Genomic DNA, 16,549 nt, shown 5'->3' with positions numbered 1-16,549 from the left:
ATTCAGTTACTAGAACAGTACACTGCTGTGAGAAAAAGAGACCTGATGATGCTGTGAGAAAAAGAGACCTGATGATGATGAGTGTGAGCCGATTGTCTTTTCCCTTGCAGCACGCTTTCTCATTGAGAGTTATTCAACCTAACTATAGGTCATTTTTATTCCCAATTGCATTTTGTAAAAGCCAATTAAGCAAGGTAAACAGTAACCCGCTTTACATTTAAAAAAAATTACTCAAATGATATTACTTATTCTTAGAAGTAGTGTGTAAATTTACTCATTACTTTGGAAAAGTAATATTATCACGTTACACTGCTCATGACTTGTTTTGTTGTGCAGGGTCACAAAGTAATAACACCAGTAATAAGAGCCCACCCAGGTCCTTTGTGAAAATATGGGGCACAAGAGGAGCATGATTATGCATTGCACGTGCTGAAATGAAATAGTGTACCATCTTACCTCATTTTGCCCAATCTGTCACAGTATGCTAAAAAATACATTAAAAAAATTACAATACGGCAACAACAACCCTACACATCGACAGAGCAACATTTGCATTCATAAACCATTAGATAAAATACTCATATTTAAATAATTAATTTTGCAAAGAAGACAGTAAACAACAATGGCATCTTATGCAACTTGACCTTAGAAAGCTTTGTGAATTCATATTGCACACAACTTTTGTAGCTTTGAGATACAATTAAGTTGATTGGAGCTGGTGGCTAGTTTTTCCTAGATGTAAATGGCATGGCAGAGTCAAAACACTCGAGTCCTTGCATTATCTCTGAGTTCAAAGACAGCTATTTTGTTCTTCATGATGTTTGTTTATGTGTATTTCTGTTTATATGGGCCGTGAAGAGGAATTTGTTTTTGGTTAATGAAAGCTTCTTGCATGTGCTCCTCTCTCATCTCAAATGTTTAGAGGCACAAATAATAATATGCTGTCAAAATTGTATTTCTCCATTTGTTTCTGACAATCTAGACAGACATGCGTAGCCTTCGCCCATGTTCGCAGCAACCATGCAATCGAGTAACAGCAATCAAAAAAAAAAATACACAAGTATAAAAAGTAAGAATAAAAAAAACCTTTTAAATTAAATTAGAAAGAATAGATCTTGATATAAAGGGAGCTCTAGTATAATCTTTATAATGCAACAGATAGAAAAAAAATTAGAGACATTCTGTACAGACAGACAGAACAACAGAGTTATGGATAGATGAATGGACAGACAGACAGACAGACGGGTAACTATAATGATAGAAAGAGAGATGGATGGACGACGGATGGACAGACAGACAGACAGACAGATATATATTTATATATAGATAGAGAGAGAGAGAAAGAGAGAGAGAGAGAGAGGGAGGGAGGGATGGATGGATGGATGGATGGATGGATGGATGGATGTATGGATGTATGTATGGATAGATAGATAGATAGATAGATAGATAGATAGATAGATAGATAGATATATAGATAGATAGATAGATAGATAGATAGATAGATAGATAGATAGATAGATAGATAGATAGATAGATAGATAGATAGATAGATAGATAGATAGATAGATAGATAGATAGATAGATAGATAGATTGCAGACGGACAGACGGATGGACAGATAGATGGATAGAATGATATAGAGTAGTTAGAGAGAAAGATCAATCGATAGAATGATAGACAGTATGATAGATATATGAATGGATGGATGGATGGATGGATGGATGGATGGATGGATGGATGGATGGATCAATAGATAGAACAAGGGTTAGAGTAGTTAGAGATAATTTGATCAATAGAATGATAGACAGAATGATAGATAGATATATAGATGGATGGATGGATCAGTAGATAGAATGATAGTTAGAGAGAGGAGAGAGAGAGAGAGAGAGAGAGAGAGAGAGAGAGAGAGAGAGAGAGAGAGAGAGAGAGAGAGAATGATAGACATGGTAGATAGATAGATAGATAGATAGATAGATAGATAGATAGATAGATAGATAGATAGATAGATAGATAGATAGATAGATAGATAGATAGATAGATAGATAGATAGATAGATAAAAGCAAAGACACAAGTGCTAGAATTCATTTTCTTTTATTGTTTTCATCTGTAAGATTTGAAGTACAGAAGCAATTATGTTGGAGTTAGAAACATCAACCCCTCTGATTCCTGCTAATGAGAGAACAGCAGAGGTGATTTGACACCCCTTTCGTGTTTGTCCACATGGCAAGAGAGAGTTTGTCTTCTAAAATTACTGTTTATCATTATGAGTGACTTCTTAGTTCACTGTTGTACAAGTATAGACAGATTCTGCATTTGAAGTGTGTACATGTCTGCTAATTTTTTTCTCAGCATGTGCTCGAAACCCTCTGAGGTTCACAGATCTATCTCTGACACAGACTTAGAAGAAATCAGCACATTTTCAGGCAAATAAGGATGCGAGTTTCATCCTCTACAGCCCATTACATTTGATTAGCAAACTGAATTGCAAATTAAACAAATAAAAACAACTACATTCTGTCACGGATACTTTGCAACTCAGGAAATTGTCCAGTCTGCAGTTTTCCAACTATTTTGATAGAATAAGACATGTGTCTGTGTTAACAGTCACACAGCTTTCTCACATGCCACAAACAACCCATAGCACATCTTTAATAATCTATTCCCTCTGGCAAAATTATAATTTCCACTCTTAATATTAATGTTTAACAAACGCTGCATTGTCACATTACGATGTAGGTGCAAACCACGCTTCTTAATACTGCAGCCCCAAAAGAGAGGCATGAAAATAATGATTAATGATCCTGCAACAAAAATATCATAGCATGGGTAATTTTGACAAATAAGTGCATAACAACTGCAAGTTCAAATCTGATTGAACAAGGGTGCCCTGGGTCATGTGTGAACACCTGGATGTATTCAACCAAATTAAATACCTTTTACTGATTTATACATAGATTCCAGAAGTTAGTCCAGCCAGATTTCACAAGGAATCATAAGTATATTTTACGTTTTGTCAGTTTAGTGGTTAAGTCAGCCGTACACAAATGTATGATTTAAAAAAGGAGGTGTAGCATAAAACCCCACCCCTAAAACCAACCATCATTGGGGATGAGCAAATTGTACTAAATTGTACGAATGAAATCGTACGAATTCATACGAATTCAATTGCTTAATCAAAAATTTATGAATTGCCGAGAGATTGTTTGGGCTTGTCAGCAGATGTCTGGCCGATTTGGCCTAAAATCAATTTTAACATCAATCATCAATTGAACATTTTAACTCGATTACGATTAATAAATGATTATTTTATTTATTTATTACATTTCACTGACAATAGTTCACTGACAAGTTTTATTTGCCGTCTCAAGGCATCTCTGGTGCAGCTTCCACTCATCATCAATGTAGTGCAAAGTAAAGGTTATTGCACACTGAATCTGAAATTTTCGTCCGTACTTTTCGCACGTTAAAAAATTTATTCGACTTCAGGTTGTGTGGATTGTACTGACACACTGTCCTCAAAACTTTCGTCCATCATAAAAAAATCTAACTTTTTTTCGCATCTGAGTTTTGACAGTTACAGAATATAGAATGCCATCATTTGAGCTACAGATAACCACAGATGCCAAACACAGTGCATAAAATAAAGACAGAATGTGGTGGAAAGCTGAGAAACCCTATATGCTGAATTCAGTGACTGGCAGTGTCTCTCCATACATTTGACGTACTTCCCATAGAAAGTAAAAAAAATTCATTTTGAAAACGAAATGCATTGATTTTATTTTTTTGCTGTTTGAAACAACTAACACTCATTTGGGGGATGGTGGGTCTCTAGCGGGGGGGGTCTTTGGAACGACCGCTGGCAAACGCTATGGATAAGCTCACCGGGGGCGTTGGTTAGACCCAGGGGAGAGCCCACCAAGCCATGCCCGGATAGAGACCACTCTCTCCGGCATGACCCGCGCCTGGAGGGGGGGGTAGCGCGTCCCTGGGTTTCGCTGACCTGCCGTCAAGTTTTCGATAACAGACACATATGAAGGACTTAGTGCAATTTCCGATTTCGCGGTTGATCGAACCAGGCCCCAGAGGCATTCAAAGAAGCCCCAGGAGATGCGTTCGAACCCGGGGGAGCTAGGTGCGCGTAACTGCCCTGGTTCAGCCAAAGACCCAGGTCTCAAAGGCAATCAAAGAAGCCCCAGGAGATGCGTTCGAACCCGGGGGAGCTAGGTGCGCGTAACTGCCCTGGTTCAGCCAAAGACCCAGGCCTCAAAGGCAATCAAAGAAGCCCCAGGAGATGCGTTCGAACCCGGGGGAGCTAGGTGCGCGCAACTGCCCTGGTTCAGCCAAAGACCCAGGCCTCAAAGGCATTCAAAGAAGCCCCAGGAGATGCGTTCGAACCCGGGGGAGCTAGGTGCGCGTAACTGCCCTGGTTCAGCCAAAGACCCAGGTCTCAAAGGCAATCAAAGAAGCCCCAGGAGATGCGTTCGAACCCGGGGGAGCTAGGTGCGCGTAACTGCCCTGGTTCAGCCAAAGACCCAGGTCTCAAAGGCAATCAAAGAAGCCCCAGGAGATGCGTTCGAACCCGGGGGAGCTAGGTGCGCCCTACTGCCCTGGTTCAGCCAAAGACCCAGGCCTCAAAGGCAATCAAAGAAGCCCCAGTAGATGCGTTCGAACCCGGGGGAGCTAGGTGCGCGTAACTGCCCTGGTTCAGCCAAAGACCCAGGCCTCAAAGGCAATCAAAGAAACCCCAGGAGATGCGTTCGAACCCGGGGGAGCTAGGTGCGCGTAACTGCCCTGGTTCAGCCAAAGACCCAGGCCTCAAAGGCAATCAAAGAAGCCCCAGGAGATGCGTTCGAACCCGGGGGAGCTAGGTGCGCGTAACTGCCCTGGTTCAGCCAAAGACCCAGGCCTCAAAGGCAATCAAAGAAGCCCCAGGAGATGCGTTCGAACCCGGGGGAGCTAGGTGCGCGTAACTGCCCTGGTTCAGCCAAAGACCCAGGCCTCAAAGGCAATCAAAGAAGCCCCAGGAGATGCGTTCGAACCCGGGGGAGCTAGGGGTCCATTGCTGAGCTGCTAACCCGCCTCCCAGCGCTCATATCCCCGCAGGCCAGCGCGCGCAAAGGCCTATTTGGGTCACCAACGGTAAGCGAGGGGGTCAGAGAGCCAGGAGGGGGGGGTCTTTGGCGATCAGTGGTTCCCCGGGATAAGTGAGGGTGTATTGGGCAAAGAGCGCGGGACATGGAGCCCTGGAGGCCAATGGTGCACCAGCGGTACCAATTTACGCATCAGCTGAAACATTAGTGCGCTCACCGGGGGCGTCGGTTAGACCCAGGGGAGAGCCCACCAAGCCATGCCCAGATAGAGACCACTCTCTCCGGCATGACCCGCGCCTGGAGGGGGGGGTAGCGAGTCCCTGGGTTTCGCTGACCTGCCGTCAAGTTTTCGATAACAGACACATATGAAGGACTTAGTGCAATTTCCGATTTCGCGGTTGATCGAACCAGGCCCCAAAGGCAATCAAAGAAGCCCCAGGAGATGCGTTCGAACCCGGGGGAGCTAGGTGCGCGTAACTGCCCTGGTTCAGCCAAAGACCCAGGCCTCAAAGGCAATCAAAGAAGCCCCAGGAGATGCGTTCGAACCCGGGGGAGCTAGGTGCGCGTAACTGCCCTGGTTCAGCCAAAGACCCAGGCCTCAAAGGCAATCAAAGAAGCCCCAGGAGATGCGTTCGAACCCGGGGGAGCTAGGTGCGCGTAACTGCCCTGGTTCAGCCAAAGACCCAGGCCTCAAATGCAATCAAAGAAGCCCCAGGAGATGCGTTCGAACCCGGGGGAGCTAGGGGTCCATTGCTGAGCTGCTAACCCGCCTCCCAGCGCTCATATTCCCGCAGCAAACATAAGACCCCACCGCTGACGGAGGCTAAAACGACGTGCGGCTGGTGCCCCATACACGAGCCCAGGGCCGGTGGTGACCCATTCACAAACCCAAAGACCGATTGGGCCACCAGCGGTACGTCTTGGCCAGTTGGGTCACCAGCAGCACGTCTGTCTGATCCATGCGGTTTGGAGGAGTTAGTGTCCCCGGGCTTAATAGTGGGGTGCCCGGGCACGGCTGGTGATTAGGTGCAAATCTAGGGGGTCCTTTGGAACCAGCTCTTGCCGCCGGAGAGTGTGTGTGCCTCGGGCAGAGCGCGCAAGGCACAGGCCCCCCCCCAACGCTGGATCTCAGAGGCCCCATCAATGGTTCACCAGCGGCACATCTTTACGCATCTAGCGCCAAAGGTCCAACAGGAATACGTTATGCCTGGCGCTCACCGGGGCGTTGGTTAGACCCAGGCCCGAGCCCACCAAACCATGCCCGACGGGAGACCACCCTTCCCGGCCTACTTGTCGGGACGTCCCGCGCCTGGAGGTTTTTGCCCGACACCCTCAATCTCTGACCTGCCATCAGGGTTTCGGGGAAGGCGTAAAAATATGGACTTAGTCTCTGACAGTCCAGTCGCCAGACCCCACGGTGACTGATCGATAGGAGCTAGTGTGGCGCCCCAGGGGCTAGGCCCCCACCCAGGCCCCCCAAAGCACCAATGGGGTCGGCCTCTATGGGTGTGGCAGATCCTCCCCGTCCTGGGCGCTGTATCAGGGAGGCGTGGGGGTGTCCCTCCGCACACAGCGCCCCCCCTTCCCGCCCCGATCTGTGGGTAAAGGACCCAGATGGCCCGTCTGGCTAAATGACCCAGAGCTTGTCTGCTGCTCAGCCTGCCCGCCAGCCCGCCCCCCTGGACTCCGTTTCCCCCGCGCCGATACTCGGCCCGTGCCCCCGCCCCCCACGCCCTGCGAGGGCTGGGGGATGTTCGGTGGGTTCGGTCGAGTCACCCGGCGTGGTGAATCGAGGCCCCAGGGGCAGCGTAGGGAACGAGCTGGTGTGGGCTTCGATTCTACCCCCGCCCGAGTGTGTGCGTCTGCATCCCGTCCGTCCGCCCGCAACGCCGCCCACCCCCTGGGTTTATCCTTGCTGGCTCCCGGCTGACCCCCACCCCGCCTACCCTGCTCCCGGGGGAGTGAGGGTGGTTGGTTGGGAGGGGAAGCTAGTGGACTCCGGCGAGGTGAAACGTGCCAGGGTCAGTGGTGCCGGGGTTACGGGCTGTCTGGACCCCCCTTTCGATGGTTGGTGCGTATTCCATGTTGGTTGTAGCAGGTCACAAAAGCTCCCGCGGCTGGCGCGTGTGGAGCTGTCCCCCCCCCCCCCAATGGGGCTCAAACAATCCCCGTTTTGGGGTGGAAAAAGTGAACGTGAATGGCTGTGGAAAAGCTCCCGCTGGCCAGAACAGCAAAATGAAGGGGGGATAGGGAGTGAGGTGGGACACCCCTTCCCCAACTCGAGTCGTGACAAGAGAGAGAGGTGTCGAACCGCTGACCGGGGCAACGATGAAGGGGCGGTGGGGTGCATTGTTTAACGGGACACCCCCTCTGGTTCCTTTGAAAAGGGGGGAAGGGAGTGAGGTGGACACCCCTCTCCCCCCTGCTTGAGAAGTCGTAACAAAAGAAAGCTTGAACCGAATGGATCTCCGTAGGGCATCGGCTTACACCTCCTGGTGCGGGGGGGGTGTCCTTCCCCTTTAAGAAATACGGGTCCACCAACGTCATGACGCGGAAGTGGACGCCGCCTCCGGCCGCTTATTAACCGCCGCACGTGGCGTGCGGGCCCCTTTCCCCCTCTGCATTGGCTCTAGCACGGTCATGGCTGAATGTGCCCTATGCTTCAACGTCTACAGCCGGCTTGCGCCTCACCTGACGGCCGTTCACAAGGTGGCCAACTCGGACGAGAAGCGGCTGCTGCTCGCGCTGGCCGCCGGCCGCGTGGACACGCGGAAGACACCGTGCCCGGTCCCGGGCTGTCGCCGGACGCCAGCCCGCCTAGACAGGCACTTGAGGCAGCACGCGGAGCTCTCGACCTCGGGAAGGAAAGAGGCTATGGGGAGGGTGAAACGCCGGAAAGTAGCTCGGGAGTTGCAGTGGCTGCGGTCCACCCAGCCTGCAATCCCTGTCGTGTCCCAGCTAGCATCGTCCTCCGAGGGGGAGCGGGACTCGGAGGACCCAGAGGCCGGCCGCCCGTGCGCCGACCGCGGCTGCAGGCGCGCCACCGAGCGCATACAGGCTCAGCTCACGGACCTGGGGAAACAGGTTACCAAGATGCGGTCCACCCTGCTCCAGATCACACGCCTCTACCGGGAGCTGAGGAAGGGAGAAGGGGGGAGAAGGAGGAGGAAGAGGGCGAGGAGAACCAGGTCGCCTCCTGCACCACCGGCTCCCGGGCGAGGCGCGGCCGGAGGTCCGACGCCCCCCGAGCCTCCGGAGGCTTTGGAACCCTACCCGTTCCCGGACCATGTCCCCGCGCTGAGTTGAGTATATTTCAGGCACGTCACTGTCGCTCTGCTGGCTGTGTGCCTTCGGGGAAGTTGACTCTTGGTTGTGCTCGTTCCACAGACCTTCTCTTGGGGGAGTTCGAAGGGTACCAACTGGGCAGCGAGCCCACCGCGCGCCTGCGGAACAACGTCACTTCGAAGCTGGGGAGAATCAAAGCCTTCCTGGGTTACATGGCCAGGGGCACCGCGGAGCCAGGGGACTTCCTTTTCCTCAACCAACCAGCCCGAATCCGAGCGTGGGCCGCCCGGCTAGGTCAGACGCGCATGGCCGAGCCCACCAGGCAGCACTACCTGAAGAACGTGGCTCAGTTCCTAGACTACCTCTCGGAGACGCCGCCGGCCGCCTGTCAGCTCTCCAGCACGGCTCTGGTTCTGATTCGAAGGGAGGTCAGAGCCCTCATCCGCGGCATACGCCGGCGTGTCGTCGTGCACGAGGTAAGGACCAAGCAGGCGAAGGAAAGCCGACTGATCCCCAAGGCCAGTCTGGTGCGCTGTCACCGGACCGCTGGGAGGAAAATTCCCGCCCTGCTAGGTAAGCAAGCCCTTCCGCCGTTCCAGCGATTCCCCCTGTTCGTTCTTCCGGGGCACCAACAGCCCTTGGTTCATCCAGCCACGTCTGTCTGCCCCTCTCCCCCGCGAATGGGACTCATTCGGGGGGGAAGGGGGGCAGACCGACGTGGCTGGATGAACCAACAGCTGCTGGTGGCCCGGAGAGGAGTTGTGCGTTTCTTCTTCAGGGGCACCAGCAGTCCATGAACTGCTGGTGCCCCTGAAGAAGAAACGCACATTTCCTCTCCGGGCCACCAGCAGCTGTTGTTTGAGCTGCTGGCGCCCCGGAGTACAAGTCACCAGCAGCCAAGAGCTGTTGGTGACCCAGAAAGGAAATAGAACCGTCGGTGGTCTAATCTGTCTAATGTCTTTCACCAGCTAGCCTCGAATCCAACCCAAGCACTAGGCAACAGTGGCGCTTCTATGGCTTTCTGACTGGCTACCTAACCTCCATCTCTGGGCACCGCTGTGGAGTCTTCCAGAATCTCACAATCCAGGAGGTTGAAGAGGCCTCCAGAAGCCCCGACGAGTCTGCTTATGTCATTAACGTGAGTATGGCGCAAGTAAGGTGGGGGTCACCAGTAGCATGCTCTCTCTCTCACTCACTCACTCACTCACTCACTCACTCACTCACTCACTCACTCACTCACTCACTCACTGCTTGTTCTCTGATGGCAGATTACCACTCACAAAACAAACAGAGCCTTTGGGGCGGCTCAGCTGTCCCTAAACAGGGAGGAATACAGCTGGTTCCGCAGGTTTTTGGCGCTGCGGGCTGGTCTCCCCGGAGGGAGCCAGGCTACCTATTTCTTTTTCACTTCCAGAGCCAGTCCTTGTCGGACCCTGAACAAGTACTTTCAGTCTGCTTGGCTCAGTATGGGCCTTCCAGGCAAACCCACCTTTACTGACGTACGCACTGCGATCGCGACTCATGTGAGTAGGCATTGTGACGCCCCTGTAACTACCAGCGGCGGCTTCTATCCTAATCAAGCTTCTGTCTCTCTCCGACGCAGGCAAAGAATGCACACTCTTCAGAGGATCGCCGCAAGGTGGCGCAATTCATGTGCCATGACACTTCAACCTCAGATAAGTTCTACGCACTTCACCTCGGACCTCTCCAAGCACGCGAGCGCCGCAGACTCTTTGAAAGGGCCCTGGTGGAGGAGGAGGAGGAGGAGGAGGAGGATGGGGAGGCAGCGGGCACTGAAAGCCCCCCGCGGAAAGGGCGCAAGAGGACGGAGACTTCCGTCTCTCCCCTGGTAAAAATCACATTCTCTTTGGCGTGGACAGCAGAACGTGTGGCATTGGCTAACTTCCCTTTATGTGTCTCTTTTCCAGGAGGGAACCAGCAGGAGGACGCTGCCATGGCGCCCTGCCAAAGGGAAAAGCCAGGGCGCTCGCCCGCTCGAACAAACAGAAGACTCTGAATCGTCCTGAATAAATATTGTACAACTTAACGGTCAAATGGTGTTCAGTGTCTTCATTATTCCTTTTATTTATTATCTGTGTGGTAAAAGTAAATTCAGTGGGGACAAAAATGAGCCCTGTCTTCTTAGTTCAACGCTGTATGCCTGCTGCGTCCAGGTCCTGCCTTGGCTACGTTCCGATTGGGACAGATTAGCCCTAACTTGTGTGTTAAAAGTGTCACGTGGGATGCCCTCGTCCAGGTTCTGCCTTGGCTACGTTCCAATTGGGACAAACTATCCCTGCCTTGAGTGTTAAAAGTGACTCGCGGGACGCCCCCGTCCAGGTTCAGCCTTGGTTGATAGCTCATAGGGAGAATGAATCCCTTTTCCAGCACAAGGGGGTGATGGGCTGGACAAATCTGTCCAGGTCTGCAAATGCTTTGAACGCCCAGAAGGCCTTGAGTCCAATTCTGTATATTAGCAAGCTTCTCCCGGGACAGCTCGGTCCTTAGAGATGCATGAATAGGTCAGGACAGGGCAGCTGTGGAGTGGAGGTTAACTTTATGGAGACATTATAATAGAAAGCATGGTCTGCTTTTGGTCTGTTGCTTCGATACGTCAACGTGGCCAACATCTATTATAATGTCATATAATATACCAGTCTGTTTATGTATGTGAACGTGTGAAGTATTACAAGCAATGTATCAAAATTTTACTGATTTCCTGAAATAAAGTTCGGGATAATCCTGCGCAGCTCTTTGATAATGAGCTGAACTCTCCTTCCTCTGTATTGGATGAACATAATATGCCTGTTCCTCTTTCGGTTTCTACTTTGGAGAAGAGAGGAGAACGTATCACTGACTTAAACTGACTCAAAATGTTTTGTGTTTTCTCATAATGGATTATTAATACACATCGGACTAAGTGTGCAAGGTTTGTTTACATGACAAATTTTTTGCATATGACTAAGAAAAAAACACACACAAACATTTCGGACTTCAGTGTGACCTTAAGGCTCAAGAATGAGTCCATCGTCCTACTTGACTGGTGATCATAACGCTGCAAAGGGGCTGCAGGAGTAGAAATCAGCCACAGCCTTTAACTTAGCAGGGTCATGTGACACATAGGGAATATAATTGAAAAAATCGTCCTGCAAAAATTTGATCGATTATAGGTTCTAAATGTCAATTTCGATTACTTTTCGATGATCACCCAGGCCTAGGATTTTATGTCCCAGTACAATTTGTTCAAAAGCTTCACCTGCAGTTTCAACACAAGTACTCTAATTCTTTCTTTTCATTTAACGAAATGACTTTTCAACGTTCAATATTCTTAGATTGAACATTGAAGCAAGTTAAACTAATGAATGCAATCAAGCTCACTCTAGTCACCCAAATCTGACCCTCTTTTCATCACTTTCAGGCAAAGCACATTGTGCGAGAAGAGATTCACTTTAGATAATGATTCTTGGCTGAAACACTGTAAATGTTGAAGAATGAACGGGTCAGTTGAGGCTTTGCAAGAGTGACCTTATATTTAGATTGAGAGCGGTAAACACACAATCACACCTTTGAACTGTCAACCATCCATCCTCAAAGAACATTGTGGGAACATAGTAAATATTAGATAACATATGGCAATTACAGTGTTACAAACCGCAGCACAGATTAAGAGCTCGTAAATGATGAAATGAGACAAAGACAACCGTAGAGAAACCGAACTCACACAATAAACCACCTTCCACCTTTTCATGCTCGCAAAATCCCATCAATCAACTCTAAATTAAAAGATCACAGCAGCTTTCTAATATCGACAAATGAACACCTTTTACATTTGACAAAATGAGAACTGCTAATTATAACACCATAATCCTGTAAAGCGAGAAAAACTCTTTTTTTTTCGTACTTCCTTTGTTCAACGTTTTTCCAAAAGAGAACCAGAAAGCATGTATAAGAACCATACTCAGCCTCAATGGGCTCATAATGGCTTCAATTATACTCTGACCAATCCATTTTTCATATGATGGATCGACAAAAATAAAAGGCAAGGAAGGAAAGAAAGGGGCTCTCGGGTTTATGATGCATCGCTGATACATCAAGCAGCCAATTGAGATGCGGAAACACATAGCAAAGAACAGCACGAGAAGACAAATCCGTCTCCACAAGTTGATGACATGTCCGAGAAAAGCATATTGTAACGCATGAAACTGACACATGCACAGTTAGAACAGTTTCACAACATTTTCTCCGTTAATAATTTACAGTGTTTTGGCAGTAGACTTCAAAACAGTGGCTGGGGTAGAGAGATAAAGAACGAATGCGGGAGCACGTTGAGGCCATGTGCATTTTGCAGTTCCTCTTATGCTTGTGTTTTTGTGTTTTGTGTCTCATGTTTACAACTGACCGTCCTGACAGGTCCACAAGCATCTGCTTTCCTTCGCAAGTCCAGAACAAACAGATGGTGTTTGTGAGAAAATTTTGGGGTCCTTGTGTTCCTCAAGAAGCTCCTTGGCTTCTAGTTTGCATGTCTGTGCCAAATGATGACATGTCTAGAAAAACAGGTTCTCTTTACTCTGTTCTTCTCCCATTGAAATGGAGTGTCTCTGTTCCCCCTGGTGGAATGGAGGGTTAGGGCACTCAGCAGGCGATCTCTTCTAGGGTGCCCAGTGTTGTCTGAAGGGGAACACTGACAGTGTGGCTTATCGATTCTGAATGGTTCACTACCGGATCACAGGTACTCTAAGAGAAATAACACACATGTTATTAGTAAGGCCAGACAGAACCTGCTGACATTTTTTTTTTTTCTGCTGAGAATTTTGTAAAAAAAAAAATCTGTGGATTTATGTTGAATGATTTTAAAATATGACTATAAGCTTAAAATAAGAAATAAAAATTATACATTTTTAAGTTTTATTTAATCTTTAAAGTGCAAATGCAATGAGATCCACTATTTGGTAAACAAAGCAAGTCTCTCATGTAATATATCTACTAAAAGACAGAAAATATTACTTTACAAACTGTATTGTAAATAAATCATAAGAACGTTTTATTATTACTATCATTATATCACAATAATATTAGTGAAATTAATTTAAAATCTAAATAAATATCAATTTATGACATAAACACAAATAAATACATAGACTCAATAACAGGCTAAAAATCAGTTAGTCAAAAAATCAGTAAAAATCAGCCTAGTTATCAGTCTACCATAGCCTTTCCTGATATCTAAATAAGGCCATGTTATTAAGATACATTTTCATTGATACGATCACAAGTGGACCAAAGAGACACATTACCGTTCCCATCTGACTTTTAAATGTGCTACTTATGTCCACTTTCATCAACGTCTTTGATGAAGCATTGGGCAGTTGATGGATTTCTCTTATCTGTAATACTGCAAAAGGCTTATGCTATTTTGATAGTTTACAAAAAATCAAAATCAAATTCAAATTACCAAAACAATTAAAATGCTTTATTAAAGTTCATGCATTGGCTAATGAAATTGGGGATAATTGATTTATTTTATTTTTTATTAACTATTTGACTTAGACACTTTTGTTTTTCTGTTTTAAAATGTACAGTGAAGCCTGAAAATATTCATGCCCCTGGCAAATTCTGGAGAGGGGTATGGCTGCAGACTCAGCGAGGTGCAATCTGAGCTGCATGCAATGCTTTTTAATGGGCTCACCTATGTAACCCCACTCCTAACCCTACCCCTCACAATGATGTCACTAGCTCCACTGAGTGCATAGTGTCTGACATTGCAATCTCTAAAAGCTTGCATCATAAAGGCTGCATTCAGATACTACTCAGACCCTTTATTTGTTCACGATTTTGAGATTGCTGAATCCAACGCAAAATCATCAAAAAGTCGCAATTTTTTGCAATCCTGCAAAATTCTTAATTTATACGCAAAATAATTGCAAAAAAATGTAAATTATCTCACAAAACATCCAATTCCAAACCAAATAATCAAGCAATATTTATTTCTGTTTATTTTAGCTATAAATCACATACGGATGTGACTGGAAGTTAAGGGCTGTTTCTTAATATGTGTTCTTGACTGTACTTGCGTTCTTGTGTCCTCTTGAAACATCATCAACCGTCACCAAAGTACCGTTCCAATTCAAAGTTCACATCTTGCCAAGTACAGATAAAATTCCTGCATGTGTACTTGCTCTACCCCTTTTGCCAAGGCTGCATCGAGAGGTGACTTGTGCGAACTTGCAAATCTCAGGTATCCCAGAATGCATTGCAGCTAATGCAGCAAACGTTAATGGTGGTGGAAAAAACATGCACGATTATAAAAATACTCCTTTACTGTATCACAAAATAAAGTTTGAACAGTTTTTCGGGCAAGAATGTAATAAGTTTTAAACTCAAATCAGCAGTTTATACACAAAGATAGCGCATCTTAGACAATTTGCCTCAGCTTATGCGGACTTCGACTTTCAGCTCTGTCAACACCTCCCTTACCGAGAGCAGCTTTACTTCGGCCAGTCCATCTCGGATGTTAAAACATTATATTTAATTTGTTTTGTGAAGATCTAACTGACAGTTTTTTTGTCTTATAAATCTATTATTTTTTTCACAGGTGTATTATTTTGGCAGTATTATTTTGTTACCTTTTATATTTGTCTTTAATTATGTTACCGTGTTGTACGAGGTTTGTCTTTGTTTACCAAATTGTTTGACGTAATCTTTATTTCTTATCGTGCATGCCTTCATTTCTTATTGTGTATATACTTGCATAATTACCATTGTAGTTTTTTAATCTGATAATCAAAGACACGTGTCTGTTTATAATAACAAATTTTACTTCACATTTATATGGATTTATGTGTACATTTTCTTAAATCAAAAATGTAGATTTATAATATCAATATAATATTATCTACAGGGTCGTGCTTTATATAATTAAATCATTTTATTGTTAATGTACAGTGAAACCGATGAATCCATGGTGAGGTAAGTGAAGTTATAAGTTATATATAAGTATACTGCCGTTCCATTTGAAAAAGTACCCGACTTGTGTCTTTGCGTCCTCGAGAGTTCGTTCTTCCAAGTCTGAACTTGGCAGGTCTGAACTCCCAAGGGCGCAAGTCCGAACTTTGTGTACTTGATATTGAGAAACAGCCAACGAGAAGTATTTATATTAATCATTAAATTTCCCATTAATTGTATTTTATTAACGTCTACCTCTTTTCACCCTAAACATAACCGTCACAGTAGTAATACTGGCCCATATCTATCAGCTCATTCACTCAAGTGAAACCATTCGAAGAGGGTGGTCACATATGAAGAGTTCAGATGCAAAAACCTCTAAATATCATCTGAAATTTTCTTCTAAAATGAACATTTTTATCAGGCTGTGTGTTGGTTCAGTAATTTCACTTTTATGGCAAAGAATAGGTCCTTTGCATGGTCTCAACTCAACATAAAAGGAGCATTATTCTCTGCCTTCTATATCTATGGAAATTCTAGATGGCTCTTAGAGGTTTTTGCATCTGAACTCTTCATACATTATGTATTTATTTTTCACATGTGCAATCACACTATTAAAGCAATCCTGTCAAACGTGTTTTCAACTAATCCTGAATGTAATTGAAAGTGAAGGTTAGAATGTTTCACACCCCATTCACACCTGTAACTAAAGTTGTCCACTTGTGATTAGATCGACAAAAACACATCGTAATATAAATTGTGAACAAGGCCTAAACGATTTAGCTTAGCAGGCAAGCTTTTTTACCACATCCTCTCCATGACTCTCTTCCTCCTCCTCTCGGTTCAGCAGGTCCAGCAGTCTCTCCTTCACCACCTGCCAGCACACATCACAAACCACCATCTCATTCACTGCCAAATCAGGTCTCAAACTTCTGGCCTGAGTTCAGCTTTGTAGCTCTGCCAGTGCTGTGCTAATCAAATCAGCGACATGGGTAGCAGCCCAGGTCACTAACCACAGGGGGATCCCAGGATCAGGAAATCGCAAAGGGATTGAGATTGGCAATTGTGATCGGGAAAATCATTTTGGTCTTGTTTTCAGGTCCAAACTGGCTTGACAGATGCTCATGTTGGTAAAGCACAAGTGATCTCCGCTTCACCCATTTAAAATTTCAGTGGAATGGACAGGAATTGAAGTCGGAGCTAATGAAATAGCATTAAAAGGCTCAGAAATC

General features: G+C 46.3%; 2 protein-coding genes across 8 annotated transcripts in view; one reads left to right on the top strand and one right to left on the bottom strand.

Moving 5' to 3' along the window:
• Positions 1 to 9,349: 9,349 nt before the first annotated feature.
• On the top strand, positions 9,350 to 10,430 carry LOC147845806 (uncharacterized). The gene is made up of 4 exons (XM_087245037.1): positions 9,350 to 9,513; positions 9,644 to 9,898; positions 9,979 to 10,224; positions 10,304 to 10,430. Exons 2-4 carry the CDS (start codon positions 9,842 to 9,844, stop codon positions 10,400 to 10,402), a joined length of 402 nt encoding a protein of 133 aa, XP_087101163.1. The 5' UTR covers positions 9,350 to 9,513; positions 9,644 to 9,841; the 3' UTR covers positions 10,403 to 10,430.
• A 1,453-nt stretch (positions 10,431 to 11,883) lies between these two features.
• The window catches only part of asic2 (acid sensing ion channel subunit 2), a 666,602-nt gene continuing 661,936 nt past the window's right edge, over positions 11,884 to 16,549 (bottom strand). For 5 of the 7 annotated variants that reach the window (XM_087242453.1, XM_087242454.1, XM_087242456.1 and 2 more), the window contains exons 9-10: positions 16,123 to 16,191; positions 11,884 to 13,109 (exon numbers count right to left, since the gene is read on the bottom strand). In XM_087242453.1, coding sequence (XP_087098579.1) covers positions 13,008 to 13,109; positions 16,123 to 16,191 — 171 coding nt within the window. In that variant the 3' untranslated portion in view covers positions 11,884 to 13,007. 7 annotated transcript variants of the gene reach the window in all.

The sequence above is a fragment of the Danio rerio genome, chromosome 3, assembly GCF_052040795.2.
Source record: "Danio rerio strain M-AB ecotype USA chromosome 3, GRCz13ab, whole genome shotgun sequence".
Lineage (NCBI taxonomy): Eukaryota > Metazoa > Chordata > Actinopteri > Cypriniformes > Danionidae > Danio > Danio rerio.
Note: the sequence above shows the minus strand (reverse complement) of the source record. Positions and strands in the feature narration are given on the sequence as shown.

Excerpts from the sequence above, each read along its gene's own strand:
- LOC147845806 (XM_087245037.1), top strand. The coding sequence starts at position 9,842 with ATGGGCCTTCCAGGCAAACCCACCTTTACTGACGTACGCACTGCGATC. Across the intron at positions 9,899-9,978 it reads GCACTGCGATCGCGACTCAT|GCAAAGAATGCACACTCTTC; the intron begins GTGAGTAGGCAT and ends TCTCCGACGCAG. Across the intron at positions 10,225-10,303 it reads AGACTTCCGTCTCTCCCCTG|GAGGGAACCAGCAGGAGGAC; the intron begins GTAAAAATCACA and ends TCTCTTTTCCAG.